This window comes from Leptosomus discolor, chromosome 8, assembly GCF_034619465.1.
Source record: "Leptosomus discolor isolate bLepDis1 chromosome 8, bLepDis1.hap2, whole genome shotgun sequence".
Lineage (NCBI taxonomy): Eukaryota > Metazoa > Chordata > Aves > Leptosomiformes > Leptosomidae > Leptosomus > Leptosomus discolor.
Genome location: NC_141398.1, coordinates 29857681 through 29880315, shown reverse-complemented (window position 1 = coordinate 29880315; position 22635 = coordinate 29857681). Strand labels below are relative to the sequence as shown.

At 40.1% G+C, this 22635-nt stretch overlaps 1 protein-coding gene across 1 annotated transcript in view; it reads left to right on the top strand.

The window, feature by feature from the left end:
* ECI2 (enoyl-CoA delta isomerase 2) overlaps positions 1–21095 on the top strand; it is a 31562-nt gene extending 10467 nt beyond the window's left edge. Inside the window, exons 2-10 of the mRNA XM_086469116.1 lie at positions 8137–8299; positions 9626–9724; positions 11362–11553; positions 12380–12449; positions 14176–14278; positions 15887–16007; positions 17734–17823; positions 19878–20021; positions 20858–21095. Coding sequence (XP_086325242.1) covers positions 8177–8299; positions 9626–9724; positions 11362–11553; positions 12380–12449; positions 14176–14278; positions 15887–16007; positions 17734–17823; positions 19878–20021; positions 20858–21013 — 1098 coding nt within the window. The 5' untranslated portion in view covers positions 8137–8176 and the 3' untranslated portion in view covers positions 21014–21095. The remainder of the gene's footprint in view (positions 1–8136; positions 8300–9625; positions 9725–11361; positions 11554–12379; positions 12450–14175; positions 14279–15886; positions 16008–17733; positions 17824–19877; positions 20022–20857) is intronic.
* The last annotated feature ends 1540 nt before the right edge of the window (positions 21096–22635 follow it).

The following is a 22635-nucleotide window of genomic DNA, read 5'->3' as shown; positions in this document are numbered from 1 at the left end:
TGTAAATCTTCCTGCTTGCAGAAATGTCTTACATGGACTGAGGATGTACAGGAAATTCTATCATGCTTTAGTCATTAATCATGTCCAGTTAAGTCTGCTGGAAAGAGAGAGCTTTTGCAGAGATTTCAGGAGATGATCCCAGTTTCCCTCCCAGCAGCTGTGATGAGAGAATATTAACTGTACCTGTATAGAGTATAAAAAGCAGACCGTTTCAGCTCTCAGTGAATGGTAATCTAGGTCTTTGATTCTTAGCTATTTTTTAATATTGAAAAAACCCACTATCAAGCACAGCTGAGCCACTTATACTAAACAACAGTGATTCAGCACTTCAATTTGCCAACAGACACATCATTATCTTCCGGTTCTTGTATGTCAAAACAGCGTAGGAGTGTAAAATAGTAAAAGCTGATAAGGATTTGTACACCAAACATGTTTAGAATGACTATTGAAATGTTCTAATGTAATGGAGGAAATAATTTTACTTTCATACCTTTCTGTTTATTAAAGCAGCAGTAAGTGAATTAGTTGTAGAGTATTTGCACTGGTCATTTATGCTAGCTGGATGTGTTGGAAATACCAGAACCCTACAAGCATTTCTGTCGCCTGGTAGCAATACACTTGTTACTCCACACTAGCTCTACAGGACAATGGGGTGCTGCCAGGGACTGTGTTGGTGGAACAGGGAGGGATAGTTACTTTCTTATGGTTTTTAGGAAAACTGGAGTTCTGTCTACTGAGTCATTGACACCTCCATGTTATCGCCGTGGTTAATAAAACCTGGTATTTCCCCAAGTGAACCAAATGTATTAATTTCTAGAGAATAAGCTTGGTTCCAGTTGACTTTCTTAGGCTACTGGTTTTTGGTCTATGAGGTGAGGTGCTGGTGCCGATAGGTCTCTGCAGGAGCCTGGTGAACAGTAGCGTTGCTTTGCCAAACAGATGTGTGCATTGGTTCTTGCTGCACACAGAAATAAAATGACTGCTGCTAAGGTGGTGTTAACCTACTGCTAACCTACAGCCACCGTGCATGTTAGCAGGTGATAGCAATGCAGGGCTTAGCAGAGTAAGCCTGTGAACTTGTGGGGAAAGTGCAGACTGCTTTGTATGCAGTAGTTACTGCGAGTTAGTTGGCTTGTTGATTGTCAGGTACAAAGGCTGCTGTCATGAAAAGTGGGGGTTTTGGATTTAACTAGAAGGAACAACTCAATTATTTAGCTGTGTTTCCTTCTTTTTTGTAGTTGCTAGGTACTAGAAAATGTACCAGTTAGTGAAATTTGAAGAGGCAAAAATTGTTAGAGGCAGTCTCTGCTTCTCTATTTTCTGAATGAAGACTGAATTTCATGTACCTATGTTCTGAATTGTTTTAGTTTTAATTAATGGCAGAGGAGCTTGAAAGAGGTGCACACAAATGAGGGGAAGCAGAAGTTTTCACATGGGATGGTTGTGGAAGCAAATGCAGGCTTTTTCAGGATGACGGAAGTTGCAGAGGAAGATGTTTCTGTGTCAAATACGGTTACTCCACATTTCCCAGTATGAGAGAAGACACTTGAAAGGACAGCACTAGAAATTAACAGCTGAGGTAATTTGACTTTATTAGTGTAAGAGCTGTCAAGCTGAGGTTTCTGTAGTATGACACCAGCACTGCCTACCACAGAACTCCTGTTTGTAAGAAAGTCTGCCTGTAGAACTTGCAGGGATACTGCTTTCCGCCTAAAAGTCTGACAAGATATTGTAACGGACATCATATTCATTTGATAGACACTCATGAAAAACAAAATAATTCTGCAGGGGGGAAAAAAAAAAAGAAAAAGAAACAACGTGAAAAGATTATGTGACAAGAAACAGTGTGTATAGTCCAATGATCTGAAGTTTTTTGGGAGAAGCCTGTAACAGGATGGCATAAAGAAAGAGAGGGTCGCTTTGCTTCTACAGCCAGGAGAACCTCTGCCCAGAGTTTCTGTATTAATTAGCCAGCCACCCCACTACATACCGCTCCTTTTTTTTTTTTTTTTTCCTCTGAGAGCAAAGGAGGAATGATTGGAGCAAAGGAGGAATGATTGGAGCAAAGGAGGAATGATTGGAGCAAAGGAGGAATGATTGGAGCAAAGGAGGAATGATTGCTGCAAAGGAGGAATGATTGCTGCAAACGTGATGCAGGCTGCTCAGTTTGCTTTAGCACTGTCAAGTGCCTCTTTTTCCAGCTCAGCACTTGGTAGTTTGTATGGAGAGAATAACTGGAGGACTGAAAATGGCAGAAATTTGGCATTAGCCCTCTCCACCTTTCAGCTATACAGGGCAAGCTCTTATACTGCTGTGTAAGTGCTCAGGGTAAGCAAAAGTTTAGGAATCCTTAATATTACATTATTGGGTAGGTAAATATCTGTTTGGATTCAGTAGCGTATAAGCCATGGCATGATGAACGGTAATTTGGGCAATCTGGAGATTAAAATTTCTAATTATTTTTATGTGAACAGTGTAGACAGTAGCTTTCTCTCATTCAGCAAAATAAAGTGAAGTACAACTTTAAATTTATTGCATGCAGAAAATACTGCAAGTGAATATGGAAAACAGTAATGTTATTTTCCTAGTTACCAAGAAAGCTACAAAATTGTGGTACTGCTAATGCTTTGCTCATTGTCACTCTTTGGTTATCAACCTTTCTTTTTCCTTTTTTTTAATCTTCTTTTTGGAGATTCTGATATGAAGTCTTGGGGGGGAAAAAATAAGAGAAGTCAGTGTCTCAGGTTGAATTTTTTTCCAGACAGTCCACTTGTTTTCTCACAGTTACAGCTTAAATACTGGTTTCTATTCCCCTCACATGCTTCATTTCCTAACAGTTAGTGCAATTGCCATCAGTGGCAACCTTTCCCACCAGCTCTGCTCCTGGATCCCTTTATGTAGCTGAACTAATCATCAAAGGTTGCTATTCCTTCTCCAGATCCCTTTCTGTCTCTTCCAGGGAGAAAAATCAGGATAATTTTGAGGGAGGATCGAGATGGGAGAAATGCTACTGAGAGAGGAGGACTGAAGCCTGGGACTCTGCTTGGAGCAGGAATACTCCATGGCCAGGCACCAGCAGGCAAGGACTACCCTGGTCACCCCACCAGGGAGGGCTCATGATTCCTCTGCTGTGGATGTGTGTGTCCCAGCAGCAGCAGGACAGGGAGCAAAGAGGTCTTGTTTGCTTGCTCCCCTGCTTGACTTTGGAGCAGCCTCTCAGAGCAGCGATTGCTGGTGTTGGAGCAGAGCCAGTGAAGTGATTTGGATAAGTTTTGGACTCCTGAACCTTGTAGAACAATTGAGACTCTGGCTGTCGCCTCAGAAATGGTGATGGGCTGAGCTGGCCAATGTGTGCTGTCTGTCTTGGAGAGGCAGGGAATCAGAAGCTTGTTTTAGGTTATAACCAAACACCTGGTGCCTCAAGGTTTGTGGGAATTGGTTGCTTTGTATCCTAAAAAAACCGAACCCATACAACTCATTCTACAGTAGCAGCAGCAAAACAGTATTTTGTTTAATTTTCTCTTAAGATCGAAAGAATGTGAGCGGAAATGTTGCCTCTTTTTATGATGCTGTAATATCAGGTCTATGCAAGATGGTATGGGGCAGTTACTGTGCTGCTCACTGATCTGCATGAGGAAAGTATGGGAAGAACAGCACAAAAGGTCACAGCACCTTGAGACAGTGATCATGGCAGAGAAGAGATGTCGTATGCGTTATCTGAAGTATTACACATAATGTGCAAAAGATATCCACATGTTCTATTAAACATATAACCCAGGATCCATCTGAGTGACAGTTTCATATACTGCTTATTTCTGTCTGGTAACACTTCCTATTCTTTTTTCTTCCTTGTCTCTCTAAAGCTAGTTAAATAATGTGAAATGAGCATTTTCCAGTTCTGTCGGGAGTGTTAAACCCACGTGTTTCTAGCACCACCCGCTGCTTTTAATCCTAATAGGATTTTTAACAGCTTTTGTCTGTGCTTTATTTCCCCAGGATCTACTAATGTTTAAAAGAAAAGCTTTATTAAGTAAATGGAAGATGGAGTTCAGGTATATCCGTCCCTCTTTTGGTGAGCATGTCTGATGTTTCCTATGCAAAGAGATCTTTTGGCTTCTGTTTTGTCTTAATGAGGAAACTGCTACGTTGCTTTAGAAGTTAGAAAGTGAGCAGCCAGCATTTTACAAAAAGTTGGCATTTTTAACTCTAAGTCCTTACGCAGTTGGCAGAGCTATATTGTAATGAGAGGCCCTGTCTTTAACAGGCTTTGCAGTCTTTACTAAACACTGAGAAACTACTTTCAGTGTAATTGACATTAAAAATCTTGATTAAAAGCCTTATGTTTGAATGTTTGTGAGGAAAAGAGACATTTATGTGAACAAGTAGAATGAGTACAATGGGCTTGCAAAATATCCTGAATGGCTGAATGGGAACAAATATGAAATGATTGTCAGCTTGGATGTTTCAGGTTCAGGCAGTGATGTCCAGGATTTATTTCTCTTTTCAGAGTGTACAGCTTGCGAAGCACCGAGTGAATGATCTTGCAGCAGTGTGCAGGCATTTGTCGTGGACTTTGCGGCTGCTTTACCAAGCTGTGACTCTTCTTGCTTCTCACTCTGGTGGAAGCTGTTTTTTTTGCCAGCTGGGGGAGGTTGCCAGGCCCTCACTGCTCTTCTATGGGTGCCAGTACAACAAAGGTAATTTGTAGCAGTGGGGCAGTGGCAGCTGCAAGGTGCAGGGCAATAAAGGGAGGAAGCTTTGCAGGGGAAATCATTTAGCTTTGTTGCAGTGAGTAGATAAGAAGGCAGAATATGGGAGGGGGGGTTGATGGCCTTTACTAACCGGCTTTTCTGCTCCCATTGAAACAAGTGCTGGTTCGACACCAGTAGTTTGTAGGTCAGGTTCCAGGCTCTCTGTCTGCCTTGTGTGGTTTCAGCGAGGCTGCTAAAATGAGGTGTGGATTTGCTCAGTGAGGGAGTAAGAAGGATTCAGTGTCACAGCAAGGGAGCAGCAGATGGAAGGAGGAAGCCCTTCCTGTAGTGGGCTACAGCAGCCTCTCCTGCTCCTCCATCTTCGGGATTGTGGCACAGCATCACTGTGTGGTCCCAGAGATGGCAGTGTTGCTGTGTGTGCTGACAGGTGATGAGTCGATCTCCTCCTTGCTCTTTATGTGATCTATTTGGCGTCAAGGAGCTCTGCTCCTGCTATTTGTGTATCTCTGAAGAATGAGGTCCTGCCCAAGGTGAATAAGTTGTGAAATAACTGAATTTTTTGTGTTTTCATCCTTTGTTATTTTCATAGAGAAATAGTAGCAGCCAGCTTAGCCTTAGCATGTTGAAAACTGGAGATCATCACTAACGTATAGTAAATGTCCTCTGAGATCAGATGGCAGAGAGGAAGGGGTGAATCATAGATATCCTGCAGAGAACTGAGCTACATGCAGCAAGGAAGAACTAAAGAAAAGAGACCTTATAAACTTTAGACTTTAATAAACAGCTAAGTTGCAGAATCTCCTATTACAAAGCAGAGGTAAAGAGGAAAAGAAGAATGAAAGATGGAGTATTTGAAGTGGATAGATAACATGTTTTCCTCAAGCGTTTTTGTAGCTAAGAAGTAAAACTGGATATAACGAAACAGCAAAGGAAAGTAGCTCTGAGTCCAGACTTAACTGAAAGATCATTCCACTTTTCCCCAGCCAGATTTTTTTAATTCGCCTAATTGTTTTCTCGTCATCTACTAACTTGTCCACTTTACACCCTTAATAAGGAAGAGAACGTGTGACCTGCTAAATGCCAAAACCCCTTAACCCTGAATATATGTGCATACGTACCTTCAGACTGGCTGCTATGCCGTTCCCATCTCCCCATCTGCTCATCCTCAACTCCATTAATTTATGATCACTATCAAATCGTATATGGAAGACATTCTTCAAATCTATTTATAATATTGACTGTAGCCAAGCTGGAATGAAGTCCAAATTGTCAGACATGTTGTAAACCCAAATCTCCCTTTTTAAAGATTGAATCCACTTCAGTATAGCCCTAGACTGACCAAAAAAAATTTTACCAGATACACAGATCATCTTGGGTACAGCAGCATTCAAGTAGTTCCAAAGATGGCTAGCAAAATTAGAGGAAAAACAAACAAAACCAAAAGAAACCACTAGTCGTCTCCCTGCACTCTCATTTTCTTCTTCCTGTAAATGGGACTTTAAAAACGCATTTGGGGATAGGGTTTGAAAGTGAGCGTCATGTGCTGTGACTCCAGGACAGACTAATCAAAGAAATTTGGTATAAAAAACTTGTATCTATATCCATTTAGGTACACTTCTTACTGTCAAAGGGCTTTTCTTGGTGCTGGAGGTGAAGTGCACAAGTTGGCTAAATAACCTTCTAGTTGGTTAAGGGATAAACTTGTTAAACTCTGACACAGTCATCAGTTTGAATGTTAGTTAAACTGGCAGATGGTGAACCCACGTCTGCCTGGGTGTGCTGCTGTGTTAATGAAGGCCTACAGTTGATGAATTTAAGAAAACTTTCCGTTCCTGCAGCCTTTTTTTAAGAGCCTGTTCCATTTTGTATTGTTCAGATAAATTTCTTTTTACTAGCATAAGATTTTGATGCAGATTCTGAAATTCTTTCTGAAAGAATATCGTCGTAGAACAGAAAATATTCTTTCAGTTTCTGTCATTCAAACTTGGTAGCCCCAAAATACCAGGAACTTAGATTTTGTTAATACTGAAGGGCTGTAATAGGACATAAACCAAATAGATGTTACAAACATTTTTACAAGACAACTGAAACCTTCTATCTACATGAGATGAAAGAGTAATAAAATTAATTTGACACAGCTGGCATTCTTCACACTTCCTGCCTGCAACTTTTAGGCTTGCAACAGAAAACAAATTCAAGAAATAAGAATGATGAGGGCGTTTTCAAAGTAGGTAGGAGAATTTCTGTAAAATTCTCATTAGGTGTATAAAAGGCAGAATTTTCATGTTAGGTATGATTTTAAACTGATGGTTCTGTAACTGAAATATTAACAGATTAAATGATTAAACATTTTATCAGTCTGAATTTGACATAATCATTACTTTTTCAAATGTGTCTGTCATGAAATCTATCATATATGATGATCTAACATGACAGCTGTGTCTAAGTTAGAATGAGGAAAGCTGGTTTGTTTCATTCTCTTTTTACTAAAATAGAGAAGGAATGTTGGTATATAAACTGCTGACATTTTAAAAATAGTAAAAATACTTAACGTATATTGCAATTTAACCAAAGAAAGCTGAGACAACATGTTTTTGCCCTATTGAAACAAGCCAAAATTGTTAGACTTAGTGGCTTTTGATGCCAAACGCTGTTTAAGTAAACCTGCTTTTACAAAGCATTATAGGGTGGGTTAGGTTTGGTTCTTTGGAGTGGATTTTTTGTCGTGGTTGGTTTTTGTGATGGAATTACCTTGTTTTCTAGTCGAGAGTTCTTCACGGTATTTTGGCCACCTCTTTTTTTTCCCACTGCTTACAGGCTGGTTTACAGCCAGTCCTTTTCCAAAATACATTTTGAAATTAGTCTTCACTTACAGTGCCCTGATTAGAGAACCAGGCTTTCAGGTTGAAGTATTTCTAGACAGAAGCACACAAACTTGAAAAGATCACAAAAAATGGACAGGCTGCATAACGATTTTAAGTCATAGGCATATAAAGCTGTTAACGTTGCATATGGAGATTTGAACCAGCAATAAAAGATTTGTGTGTTTCTTGTTTGTTCTGGACAGAACCTGTAGGGCTCTGATTTATTCCAGGAACAGCAAAGCATTAGTTTACCGCTATTGCAATGTTTATATATGATCATCTGGTATATTACTGCATAGTTTCTTTGTCATCTGGTAGCAGTAAATCTAGCACTTTACGTATGAGAGAGAGATAAGGTTCTATTCTCCGAAGGTTAATTATGTTGCAGCTAAAGCAACTTATAAAGCAACTTTCTTGTAAAGTTTAGAATCTTGTTGTGTTTTAATCAGTGCAGGTACAAATATTTATTGTTTTACATTTACTTTAAAAAGCAGTATATGATTTTCTCTCAAGTCTTGCACAAAAACAAGCAACGGGATTTTTTTTCCTCTTACTAACAGGCACACGCAAGCACTTTGCATTCCAGCAGTTCACCTGCGCATGTGTGCAGCCACCATGCAAGTCAGACAGAAAGACTTCGAAAAGGCTCAAGGACAACTGAAGCTTTTGAAAAAGGATCCTGGGAATGAAACTAAGCTGAAGCTCTACGCTCTGTTTAAACAGGTAGGCTTGACTTACTCTGTTTCCTAAGAGGCATTTATAATCAAAGAGGATGTACCTGTAAAATACTTAGTTAAAATAGGAGTTCTTGAAATGCGTTGTCTTAACAAGCTCTTCAATTTCAGGTGCTCAAATTCTGTTCTTGAAAGGGCAGCCTCTCAAACCCTGCCTGAATTCTGAGGGAAGTCAAACCTGTTTCATCTTACAAATCATGTTTTGAATGGAAACCTTTATTCAAAGAATTGGAGCCAATTTACATCAATTGTGTGATGCCTTCCTTATAGTATAGCATATATTGATGCAGCTCTGCAAAATGGCTTATGCCTAGAGAAAAGGAGTATGCCACATGCTTCCTCTTAAATTTGTTTTATCTACAGTCAGTCATCTGGGATATAATATAATGGTATTGGTGCTTGGAGGTTGATTTCTGGTTGGTTTTTTTTTTCTTTCCTCCTTTCTTTCTGTTGTGTTGTTTTGTTTTTTTTTTTTTTTTTGCATGGTGGTTGTAGTCTTTTGTTTGTGTGTGTTTTTATGTTTTAAATTCAAGGACCTATTCCTCCATGCTTTGAGTGAAGGTTATTCTTTAGTATAGCATGGAAGGAGACCTTTGTAGAAATAGCTGCAAGTCCTTAGCGGGGTTTGTGCTGGTATTTGGGGAAATATTTGTGGATCAGTATTGGCTGCAGGGTCAGTACAGGCTGTGGCTTGTTATATTGAAGAAGGCAATCAGTCTCTACTTTAAATAAAAACTTAGCTGGCCATTCGAGGTAGATTTACTATTTAATAATAGTGAGCTCATAAACGTATTCTTTTTTCCTACCTCCCGCTTGAAATATTTCTTTCCAATAGTGTACTTTTCTTCAGGAAAACTGATCATAGAATACTTCAGGATAGCTTGGATTCTTGCGGTTCAACTGGTCCAATGCCCTTGCTCATAGTAGGACCAACTTTGAGTAAGATCCAGCTTAAGAGATCCTATGCAATGGTTTCTTTGTTCACACAGCTTCCAAATCTATAACTTTCTTTTTAAGTATAAAACTTACACAGTTTTTGAGAGAGGAGAACTTAACATGCTTGGGTGTTTTGGAAACTAATGTCTCGTGTTGGGTAGGTGCTTCTGAAAGCCCAGCACCAGGTATTAGGATATTGAAAACTTGATGGTACGTGAACTGTCTGAATATTGCCCAACCACTAGGTATTCCTTCTGCCCCAGAGTTGAATTCTGTGTCATGATCAGATAAATATTCCTAACAGTCATCATCTTTTCTACCAAGTCATCTGAACTTTAATCAAAGGTTTAAGTAAGTTTTTGTTTCACTCTCTTTTCAGGCTACTGAAGGTCCCTGCAATTCTCCAAAACCAGGTGTGCTGGACTTTGTCAAGAAAGCCAAGTGGGATGCATGGAATTCTCTTGGCAGTTTGTCTCAGGTGACAATACTTGTAATTTCACTTACATACTTTGTAGATTACTCTACCTTGAAGTGCCTGGTCTGTAAGTGGATGGCTGATGTCTAAACATACTATGTGCTTGTTGAGCTACTCTGCTTCAGACATCAAAATGTTTCACACTGTATTTTACAGTCATTTCACTGCTTCAGTGTTTGGAGGTATTTTTGCCGTGTGAGCCTAGTTCTACATTATTACTGCCAGCTTGTACCAGTGTAAGATACCTTACATATGTGTTGACTTTCAATAAAAGTAGTGGTTTTCACATTGTTCTCTTTTGCTCTTCTCTTTAGGAAAGATGGATAGATCTTCTCAGTTCTTAGAACAAAAACCAAATTTGTGAATCCAGCATATTGATAACTTTGTCATTTTAGAGAGTCAGTCTGTTATGCCACTGACTAAAAGGCTAGGAAAAAGTGGTGTATTAAGGGCCTCTCTTCACTCTTACTCAGTATATCTTGACATCTTTAATACCTTTCATAACCTTTAGAGAAGTCTTTGCTTCAAGTGAGGTGACCAGGAAGAATATAGATGCAAAGATACATAAGTGTTCATTTTTCATGCAGACTGTAGTAAGTCTGACAGCACGTATAGCTACCACAGTTTCTTCAGCTACTACTAAATGAAGGAAACATAAGCTTTACAAACCAGTGGTGTCACTGCTGCGTTAGGCTGCTGTTCAGGAGTAGTGTCTGAGGTCAGTCAAAGATATCACTTAATACAAAGAGGTTTTTTTTCTTCTAAAAGAAAACATCCTTGCATAATTTCATAGGCATAGCATATTCTTTTACTGCTTTAGGGTTTTTGGGGTGTTTGTTGTTTTTTTTGGGTTTTTTTGAGGTGGCTCTGCAGCTCTTAGGAATAGCCAAGAAACACTTATGGAAAAGAATCTACTCTTGAAGTTAAGTGGAGATGGAATAGACAATTTCATGTGCTACAGGTTATGGATTATAGAATTATTCAAAGTATATTATCCTTTCAAGAAAATAGGTTGTAACAAGCAAGAACTTACAATTCTTTCAAATTACTGCTTACTGTAGAAATACGGACACAAGATTCTTTAGGTTTTTGCATGTCATGTTTGTGCTAAATGAAAACTAATGTCTTCAAGCAATTTTAAAATGCCATGGGCCCATTTCAGCACTCTCATTTTCAGCAACATATGTTCTAAAATAAAAACTTCTCTTTTGTTGGAGAAATGTCCAACTGGAAGGCAGAAACAAAGGATCCATAGAAATGCGTAAATCCTGGGAACACAACAAAGGTCTCTCTGGTAATCTTAGGCGTGGATGGGGTCACTTCTCCAAAAAAATAAATGTCATCATCCCAGCATCTACGCACTTTTATTTTGCAGATCCATTGCTGCTGCTTTCTAGATGACTTTTAAGCATGATCTGCAGTGTTTAAATACAGCATGTTCCTCTTCTCATCCTAATTAGAATGCTTTCTAATTGAGATCTTTTTTAATTTGGTCCTGAAGCACAGTTCCCTCTTCACACACAGCCCCCACCCCCCATCCAGTAGCCATTGTATGAATCGTAAAACAACTGGTCTCCATTTCAGCCTTTGACAATCTTGTGTGATTTTTCTTTTCTTATTTTTTTTTTCTTTCATCTCAGGATAATGCCAGACAGAAATATACTGAACTTGTCTCAAGTTTAGTCTCTGCAGAATCTGCTGGCCAGAAGAAAGATGCTTCTGCAGAAGAGAGCAGACATGATGGCTATGAAGCAATACTAGTTACCACCAGAAACAATATCACAAAAATAATGTTTAACCGACCTGATAGGAAAAATGCCATCAACCAGAAGGTAAAGAAATTAACTGGGGAGGATTAATGGTTTTTTCTTTCATGGGTACGCTACTTAAGTTTTTAAAGAATCATTACTACAGGTTTAGCAGAACTGACTGAAGCATGGTGGTCTGAATTTCATGAGGGCTTAGTATCTTGACTCCAATGACAACCTAAGGAATAAAAATATCCAGGACAAAATGAAACCATTCAGCTAAAATTTTATGGATTGGGCTTTTCTGTGTCTTGTGGGTTTTTTCAAACTTATTATAGGATTATGGTCTGCACTGAACTAAAATGGGAAACTGTAGGAAGACTAGCCTGTTTTGTGGAGACAAGATTTGACTGTAGCCTTACATATAACAGCACATGCGCAGACTGCTTTGGCTCAGCGCTGTTGTATGTGTGTCTAGAGAGTCTTCTGGTTCCCATAGCTGTCTTCATGAGGAAATCCATCCTGTTGGAAACGGGATCGTCCTCTTTCACAAACTGCAAAGGTACCAGAACAGGGACTTCACCCCACTGCTGCCAATTCTTTAATAGATCATTTTGCCTGCTTAAACTACTTCTCAGGTTTTAAAATTAGTTGTTTCCAGTTAATGTCTGTTTTCCAAAGGACCCTATTTTGTTCTTTAGATTGGCATTGGAAGTCTTGAGCGTGTGTCTTTATGGTCAGAGATACCTTACATATAATACTTAACTTTCTGTGGATGCAATTTTTTTTCATAGTTTAAAGGACTGTAGTTAATCTGTCTCTAAAGTTCCTGGTTGTCAGTGTGAATCTCCTTTTTATGATCTTTTGCAACATCACATTTGTACCTTGTTGATTTTTTCCTCTTATGCAGATGTACAGAGAAATTATCAAAGCACTTGAAGAAGCTGGAAAAGATGATTCTACCATAGCAGTTATTACTGGTACCACACTTCATATGCCTCTCAGATTTGTTTTATGTTATGCCAAAGTACAGTACTGATGTGAACTATCTACCTATACTTAGACTAAGATAGAATTGCGTAAGTGGGGAAGTTCTTTCCTGTAGTATAAACCGAAGTGTTTTGGCAAAATCCTTTCAAGGTGGTGTTTCAAATCCTTTAGCAAGCTTGCTGTTACATCAAAACGTCTTTCTGAGATGAGAAGATAGATGTGGAGCACTCCTAAGGGCTTTATTACTTTTGAGTAGCTGATATGTGTTCCACAGTATGGTCACTACTGCTTTTGAAGTTGGTTGGTATGGGTTTAGTCAATTTTTTCTACCTCTGCAATACATTTGAACATACTAAAATCAAGCCCTTCAAATCGCACACTGGCATGGCCAGGAGAAAGTTCACACTGCTTATTTACCTACGATCATGAGAAAAAAATTTGCTTATTGGTTTTTTCTTTGGCTGCTGTAGGAAAGGATTAGCCAGGCAAGCTGCAGCCTGGCCCAGCTGTGTACCTCCCAGTCACCAGACGTGTGCAGCTGGATGACTGCAACGACAAGGTGAAAGGGCAGCCCAAGCTTGTGCTGTCTGTGAAGTCTAGCTGCTCTGGGGACATGTCATTTGGGTTCTCTAGAGGACCCTTGGTCTGTCTGTGATGCTGACTGAATGACATGGTGACAAGGGCAGGCAGGAGGGACAGAATGGCTGAGGGCAGGTGCTGCCTGTCTGGCCCATCCTTGTTGCAAATAGGCATGCGTTTAGGAAATAAGCCAAAGCCTGAGCTTCAGCTTGTCGCTAAGTAGTGTGGACGCAAGGTGAATTTGGGCTTAAGCCCGTTTGCTCATTACTTCTGAGGTAATTGCATACGTATTCTTCTCCACTGTCGCCTTTACCAACACCTTGTATTCCCAGGATGCTGAATTTCCTTTCAGTAGCAGTGACTAGGCACAACAACCTTTACAAAATGAGAAGGGTAGTTCACACAACTGGAATGCCTAGCGCGTGTATAGCTAGGAGTAAATAGCAAATACCCTTGCGCAAACCTGTCTATTCCATTTTTACGTAGTCAGAGCACTGCAGCGTAACGTAATGAATGTGCAAACCAGTGAACGGTCCCATCCTGTGAATGTCCGCAAGGAACGTGGGATGATTTAAGCAATTATGGGCTGTCAGCCCTATCCTTAGAATGCTACACCTGTTCCTTAATTGGTCATAGACCCCACAAAACTTCTACCACATATTAAATAGGTTATTGTGCCTACTTTTGGTTCCTTTCTCTGTTTGAAGGAGGATGAAGGAAGATGCATAAATTTACATTTCCTGTTTTAAAAAAAGTATCTGTCATCTTACTGTGTGAATGGTTGTGAATTGAGAGAAAAAAACCTGAGCAAATATGTGGGGAAAGAAATAAAATTAATTTTTTTTCCATCTGACACTGTTACCAAAACAAAAAAATTATTTTTTCCCCCTCAGATCTTTCAAATTTAGTATTCTTTGTCTTTTAGCTATTGTTTTTCAGTGAATTGTCAGTCAAAACTTATTTTTAAACTGTAAATGTCCTTTAAGATACTGTGTATGTTTGAGACAATCCCTCTAATTACATAATAATGTTAGACACTTAGAATGAAATTAATTTGTAAATTTAATAAATGGAAGCTTCTTTTGTCTTACCTACTCAGAAACCATTGGTGCATTTATTCATGTGTGTTCTTTGCAGGAAATGGAGACTACTATAGTAGTGGAAACGATCTGAATAATTTTACTAATATCCAGCCCAGTGAAATGGAGAAGATGGCAAAAGATGGAGCAGAATTACTGAAGTAGAACATCTTTGTTTCATATATGCATAACTTACTGTAATTGGTAAAATATGATTTGCAGGCATTGTTAGAAAATACGACAGCAGGGACCCAGTTATGCTACGATATATCCATTTAGATGACTGTCTAAGAGCTCAACATGTGCATAAATACAAAGATCGTCTGGGAGAAGTATTAATTGTATGAAATAAATGAGGAAATAAGAGTATTAGAGATCTTTTTAAGTACAGTTATGCTAAAGACTCAATTTTGTTTTTTAGTCCCCAAAGTACATGCAAATATAATGACAAAAACATGATCTTGACTATAGTTTGTAAGCTGCAATTAAAAATTTATGGGGTTTTTGATACTTATCAGTGTCTATAGTAGCAGGACGTGACAAAATACCTTCACTGTCAAGCTTCTTCGAATAGAGACTAGATGTAATGAACTTGTTCAGAATTGCCCAGGAATTGTGAGATCTTGGTTCCATCTTTGAGTCTGAACCTACCTGTTAAACTGATGTATTTTCTAAGGCCAAGGAGATCAGGGGCATCATCTGACACAGTGGCTTAAATGTTTTTTTGGGATGAGCAACATGTTTCTTTCTTCCCTATTTAAGCAGATTTTGTCTTCTCTTTTACTTCTGTATATGACAGTTACATCTGGGAGATGTTTGCAAGTTGGATTGCTCCCTCAAGCACTTGCAGTTGATGGAAAATCTAAAATACACAGAAAAGCAAACAATGTTTTTGATTTATATTTTAAAGTTGAACTGCAAGGAAAGTACTCAATTTTGCAGCTTTTACTTAGGCAAGCTGTCTGTGGATCACAGCTGCCCCTACAAACTGATAACGTTGCAGTCCGAATTTGTTGCGAAGATGTTACTCAGTGGAACCTGGCAAGCGTTCCGGCCTGCAGTGTTTTGTAGGGTGTTCAATACAATGCACAATCTCACATGTGCTGTGTGGTCTTTCATCTTGCTCTTGTGAGGAGACTGTATTTGCTGTGCACAGTGCCTCATTACAGCTGATGCAGAGAGATGCCAGAGAAGTAGAGTTCTTAACGCTGTTCACTCTCAAAACACTGTATTTTGAGAATGTGTTTTGCACTTCTTGGATGGAGAAGTAGCTGTCGAATGAAACAAAATGCAATTTCTCAAACCCATGCAGAGCAGCAGGAATTCTGTGTTGTGGTAGCATTACAATTTTGGTGCCTGCTGGAGCTTCACTGCAGAACAGCATCTGTGAAGGGAATGGATAACCCATGGGTGGAATTGGGATGGGTGTATAGGCAGATGGTTACGACAGGGCACAAAACCATTCTTGTTAGTGACCTGTATTCAGTAACTGTAGCTGAAAGGGCAGCACTTTGATAACTTGGTTGCAGAAACTAGGAGAGCTGTGCTGACATGTACGTGTTTGATTCTCAGTTGGTAAGGAAATGCAGGTATTTCAAATAGTTATTTTATTTGTTGGAATTCATTTGGGAGGGCGTCAAAAACGTATGCTACGTAGAATCTTGTTTGGTTTTGTTATGCAGTATCTTATCACGGTTTTTGAATGTTGTTTATGTTTGATGAAAAAGATTAGGCTGTGTCTCTTACATTCTGGTTTTCCTTCTCTCTAGAGAGTTTGTGGGTCATTTCATTGATTTTCCTAAACCACTAATTGCAGTGGTAAATGGCCCAGCGATTGGAGTCTGCGTAACAGTCCTTGGGTTGTGTGACATTGTCTATGCTTCTGACAGGGTAAGTACATTACATAGCTGATCCCAAGGCAGTCTTTAAGCCTATTTCTCTAGCAAATATTATGTGGTTTGGGGTAATCTGACAGAGAAGAACACAGAGGTGTAAAGGCTTTTTATATCACATGATGAAAATGTATATTAATTACCAGCATAGGTGTGCATCAGCCAGAGGTTAACATGCATGGAATTTCCCTGCTGTAGTTATGGTTATCAAGTTACTGACTCCAGTTCAGAAACTCTTTAATGTATCAGTGGATACAGTAAAGAGTAGCTGATGTGAAATGATGGTTGTAAGGCCCCTGTCAGGTGTGGGAGGGGGAGCAAAAGACTATTATGGAATGGAAGTGCAGTAACTGGCATTTTATCTAATCTGTGTTCCAAAGTAACTTTGGAAAAGCTTGGATGTATGCAGCGTAAGATTCCTTTCAATGTAACTAGCCAAATACATCACCAAAAGCTATACTAAGGCGTAGCACAGAATCCCATTATATGGCTTATTATATGTTCTCTGGTGTTCATTTGTATAAGGTTATTAAACAGATACGGAACTTAACCCGAGGTCTTAATTAATTTTAGCGAAGCTTTTGCTTGCGAAAGTGTCTGTGATGGGTGGTACTTTTGACTCCTGCTTCAGCGCTGTGTCAGATTTTTCCTCACAGTCCCTGCTGGATTGAGTTTGTCACTGAGACCTAGAGAGATTGAGCTACAAGGGACCAGCTCCTTCTGCTTGCACCATTACAGGATCAGCTAGGACCGTGTCACTCCTGACATATGCTTGTATAATGTGCATGGTTTATTCAGTCTATTTTGGGTGGTCAGTCAACATGGCCTTCTGCACTGCTTTTGATCCAGTTCATGGGCTACCAGTTTGTACTCCTGGTATAGCTAATCTCCCCTTGCTTAAGCATGATTAATGCTAGCCTGTACCCTGGCAGATGTTGTCTAGCCTTTTCTCACGATGATATAAACGTCGCTGTCTTGCTAGGAAGTCTATTGATCTGTCTTACTGCATGGCCAGCTGTAGTACAGTAAGAGATGATTACCTTCTATTACAGTGAAAGCTGCCTTGGCAACTTTTGCACTGTTTCTCTATTGGTTCATATTTTTCAAATGGAAAGGCAAGTATTTTGTCTTCCTTGCTTAAAGTTGATGTGAGTTGTTAAGACATAAAAATCTGTAGTTCAGTTGGAACTTGCAGTTAGGGCATTGTTTCCTATGATCTCATGAAGCATTTCTGCCACAGGTTCTTTTAAATTTGTATAGAATTTGAGGAAAGAAGATTCAGGGACTTGAATTTTTCATGAGTAGAATAGACTCAGTGTGCCTTCAGAAAGCAAAATGCTCTTTACCTCTTATGTAATTTGGGCTATATATTTAATAAATTTTAGGGCAGATGTGTATGAACATCCTTTCTGTAAAGATTTTGCACATGCAAATTAGTTTCTCTAAAAGCTGTATTCAAATAAGATAACTTCATCAATGGGGTTGTTATGATAAGGAAATTGGATTATACAAAGTCAGCTCTTGTGTGCATTGAGAGGATGAAGCAGTGTTACCGGATGGTGTATAACGCCTGTTATGGTAGCAGTTGAGATGCATTTCTGGTAAACTCTATCACAGTAGAAGCTTTAAAAAGAAAACTAAATCCTAATACTTTTGTGCTGTGCTCTGTTGTGAGGTTTGCTTTGTTTGGTCCTTTTTTTTTTTTTTTTTTTTTTTTTCCCTAGGCTACATTTCAGACCCCATTTAGTCAACTTGGACAGAGCCCAGAAGGATGTTCCTCTTACCTGTTTCCAAAAATCATGGGCTTAGCCAAGGTAAGAATGTCTGCACTGTATGTGGAATCATCTAACCTTTGTGTGTTGGTATCCTCCAACTGTAAGAGCAAAGAGAGTCACAGCAAGAGTCCTCAAAGAAAGGTCCTGTTCACATCTTTTGAACCAAATATCAAGAAATGTAAATGACAGTGTCGGGACAGGCACCATAACAGAGCAGTGACCACTTCTAAAGCCATATCTGTGACACCGATGAAGGTTTTCTTTCTCATGGCTTCCTCCACCTTGTTGAGACAGTTTTTATGTGATGAAAGGTTGTATTTTTCTTCCAGCAATGGGAGGGAATGATGTAAAGAAGGGTTAAAAAGAGAAAATAAGAGCACTCGTAAGAAATGTTTTTGGTAGGCTGCCTTCATCAGGCAAGGGAGCAAGTCTTGCAGGGCTTCTGCCAGCCCTGTGGGAAGCTTGTATTCAACCATTCCTCCAACTGTGAATGTGAAGCAATTCATTTATGTATTTACTTGCAGATCATTTATATTATCTATTTTGTTCTAATATATCTTGGTCTTCTGTCCATACTCTTATTTTCTCTTTCTACTCTAGAAATAAGGGAAACAGATAACAGGAATGAAAAAGGAAAAAAAAAAAAAAAAGGAGGGACAGCAGAATCTAAACTTTCATTTTTCAGAATGGCGTACTCCCCTTCTGCTTCTTTTGATATCCCACAGAAAATACCTGGATAGTTTCAAATACTTATCTGATATTATTGCCTGCATTAATATAATGTATTTTTGCTGAGCAGCATTTAGATCTGTAAGGAGTAGAGCAAGTGCTTTATAAACATCCAGGTATCAAGGGTAGTCTGTTCAGTGAGAGATAGACTAGCAGTACATGTTCTAGAAATCTTGGAGTCACTTTAGGAAGTGAACGAATGCATTTATGGTGAGGTAATTTCAGGTGACAAGCCTGGAGCTCTGCTTAAAAAGACACATAGACTCTTGGTGAACAATAGGAGCTGGAGGCCAGTCACTAGTGGTGTACCTCAGGGGTTGATAATGGGTCTAATACTTATTTAACCTCTTCGTTCTGGCCCGGGTGATGGGGCTGAGTACACCTTCAGCAGGTGATGCAAAACTGAGATACGCCAGATGCATTGTCATTCAAAGGGAGCTGGACAGGCTGGAAAATGGGAGAGTCTCATAGATTTCAGCAAAGAAAAAGGCAAAGTTCTGTACCTGGGAAGAAGTGATCCTACTCAGCAGTGCACTCTGGGGGCTTACTGGGTGGAAAGCATCTTTGCAGAGAAGGACCTGCGCATCCTGGTGGACGATAAGTTGCCCATGCGCCAGCAGCGCACCCTTGCAGCGAAGGCGGCCAATGGTGTCCTGGGCTGCACGAGACAGAGCATTGCCAGCAGGCTGAGGGAGGTGATTCTTCCCCTCTGCTCAACGCTGGTGAGACCACAGCTGGAGTGCCGGATCTGGGTCTGGGCGCTGACTGCAAGAAAGACATGGACATACTGGAGGAGGCCCAGCAAAGATTCGTGAAGATGATTAAGGCACTGGAGCGTGTTACATATGAGAAGAGGCTGAGAGAGCTGGGACTGTGCTTCCTGGAGCAGAGAAGGCTTGGGGCAATCTTAACAATGTTTATAAATACTTGTTGGGAGGGTGTAAAGAAGATGGAGACAAATTCTTGTAAGTGGTGCCCAGTGACAGGACAAGAGGCAAGGGGTACAAATTGAAACACAGGAAATTCCATCTGAACATAAAAAAATAATTTTATAGTGAGGGTGGTGAAACACAGGAACAGGTTGTGCATAGATGCTGTGAAGTCTTCGTCCTTGGAGCCACTCGAAACCCAACAGGACGCAGTCCTGGGCAGCCTGCTCCAGCTGACCCTGCTTGAGCAGGGGGCTTGAACTAGACAGTGTCTGGAGGTCCCTTCCAACCTCATCTGTCTGTGATTCTTTTCAGAGGGCAGGCATTAATCAGCAAGAGAGTAAAATAAATATGGCTTGGAAGCTTGTACCTTTCCTGTCAGATTACTCAAGTCTTGTGTCTTGTTGAATCACACTTTCTCTTTTCTTTATACAGGCAAATGAGATTTTGCTTTTCAGTAAAAAGCTGACTGCAGCAGAAGCCTGTGCCCAAGGGCTTGTGACTGAAGTCTTCCCTGACAGGACTTTCCAGAAGGAAGTTTGGGCGAGATTAGAAGCTTATGCAAGCCTTCCCAAAAATGTCAGTATTTTAAAATTTTTCTCCACCTTGTAAGCCTGTAGCGTTCCTAATCCTTCAGCCAAACCTGTCCTGTTACTTAGTGTCACTTCATCCCTAATTGAAATAACAAGGCAAAATATATTTTCCTTCAAGCACAGATCTGTCCCTGTCCCTCTGCTGCTGGGAAACAGATACCTCTCTTCTGCCCCAGCTGAATGTAACACAATGCAGTGTACACAGAGATTCAGTGGCTGAAAAGTAATTGATCCACCTGCAATCTCTGTGTGCATGCCTTGGATACCTTCTCTTAGTTTATTTTGGCCAATAATTTAGGTTTAAGAGCCTTACCACTGGTTCTACAGTATTAATTGTACCATGTGCACTGTGGCTTTCCTTTTTGCTGGAGTCGGTCATCCTGCTCACTAGTTTACATTTTGCAAAACTACTTGGGTCACAGCGGTACTATGTTACATTGGACCAGAGGAGACACTTGTGCCAGCTGCTGATAACGCAGGTAGCATTTGGCACAGCAGACAGTTGAACAGGTTTTGCCTATTATGCCCATCTACTCTAATGATGAGCACTTAGTGGACTGCTGTTTCTCTTCCCATGAACCTCCTCCAGCTTATAACCAGTCTTAGTAGCTGAATGCAATAATTACTTCCAGCAAAAAGGTTGACTAAAAGCTAAAAAGTATGATGTTAATATGACTCAGTTTGAATTCCAGTGTGTGTATTGTGCTGTTTTCTGCAACATTAAATTAAGGTATAGAAATTAAGATACAGAAATTATAGATATTAAATTAAATTAAGGTATAGAAAACATAACTTCCTAATGTTCCTCTCTCTCTCCTCCAGTCCTTGGCAGTGTCAAAGCAACTGTTACGAAGTATTGAAAAGGAGAAGCTCCATACAGTCAACAGTAAAGAGTGTGAAGTCCTGAAGGAGAGGTGGTTATCTGATGAATGTATAAATGCTATTGTCAGCTTCTTTCAGAAGAAATCAAAACTCTAATCTTCACCTGTAGAATAATTCACCTTCTGACAGTAGCTTAATCTTATCGTTAATAAACTTTCTCTTCAAGTAAGAATTCTTATACCTTTTGATGTGGTATATTTCTGTTCTGAGCACTGCGTTAAAACTGGTTTATAAAATTAATACAATGTTATGTGCCTTGGATCCATTGTGGATATTTAGGTTGGGGGGAAAAAAAGTTCATTATTCTGTAGAAGGCAGTGATGTTTCTGAGCAAACCTAAAGCAGACTGTCTTTCAAAAGAAGGAACATTCAATAGCAGCATATTTTGATAGCTCTTCAGTAAATGTCTGATGAGTGGTTCTTTTTATTCATTTGTGGGGAAGGAAATACTGTATTAATGAAGAAATAAATAGAAGTATTTAATTACTATTGTGCTGATTCTTACTCCTTCTGTTAAACGTCCTCACTGAAAGGGAAGGTAGTTCATGGAAGTATGTTAATATGTCTTAAAAAAAATTACTCACTTGACTAACTTGAAGATTCTCAGAGATGTTTGTTGTGAGCCTTATGGTTCTAATCTTAAATATATTTTTCCATGAATTGCTTAATATTGCCCTTTTTCTGTGAAAAATCCTATTAAAGATAGTACAGTCTTTTACTGTAGCCACTTTGGAGTTAAATGAACAAAACAAGTATTTTTCAACAGAAAATTTCTCGTCTGGTTGTGGATGTCTTTGGATGGGGAGTGTACCAGGCACTGCAGAGGACAGGGTCAGGCTGCTGGAAGTAGATAGGCATGTAGCTCATGCCAACAAAGGGAATTGTGGAGAAGCAGCAGTTACTTGTCCAGAAAAGTCTATCAATGACAAGGCGCTGTTTGAAGTTGAAAAAACTTCAATTTCAGTACTCTAGACTAATCCTCAAGATCGTTGACAGTGAGAATCCCAAAAGGCAGCACTCGGTCCTGTGCCTGTGTGCTTAGGCAGGTGTGTACATAAAGGCAGGAGTGCAGTGCGTGCCTACGGGCGGTGTGGAGGGAGGCTGGTGTAGGTGCAGCGGAGGTTGAGGTGGATGCTGGTTTCTCGTCTGAGTGTGAGTACCAGAGCACCAGAGTGCAGCACAGGGGCAAGAGCTGCTGGAGCAGAGCAGCAAGCTGCCAGAAATGGATGGCTTCGAGTGCTGCCACCACACTTTGGCCGAGACTTGTGGTGCTACTGCCTGAAAGTCACCTGCACCCAGGCAGCACAGACATGCAGGATGGCTGCTCGGCAGTGGCACCACTGCCTCGCATGGTGAGCAGGTCTTAAAATCCAGACTTTGCCTCCAACGTGTACCTGGCCGTTGGGATTTAAACTACTGAGAAAGAAAAAGAGAAATGGGATCAGAGAAAAAGAAAACTAAGAAGTGTGGGTATACTACAGCAGTTAGACTTGATGCTAAGAAGTATTAAACGAATTTAGGATCTTCCTTAACCCTCTGTGACAGTCGATGCTGCCACACAGGATTGCCAGCCACAAGGTCTGCTGTCACACAGAGGGTGGCAGAAACACAGGGAGAGTGAAGCGGCAGAGAGGTACAGGGGAGAAGGAGAGGGTAAATCTGTTAGGGAGAGCCAAGACTAGCCTTGGACCCAGCTGACAGGAAAGAGAGGGAAACCA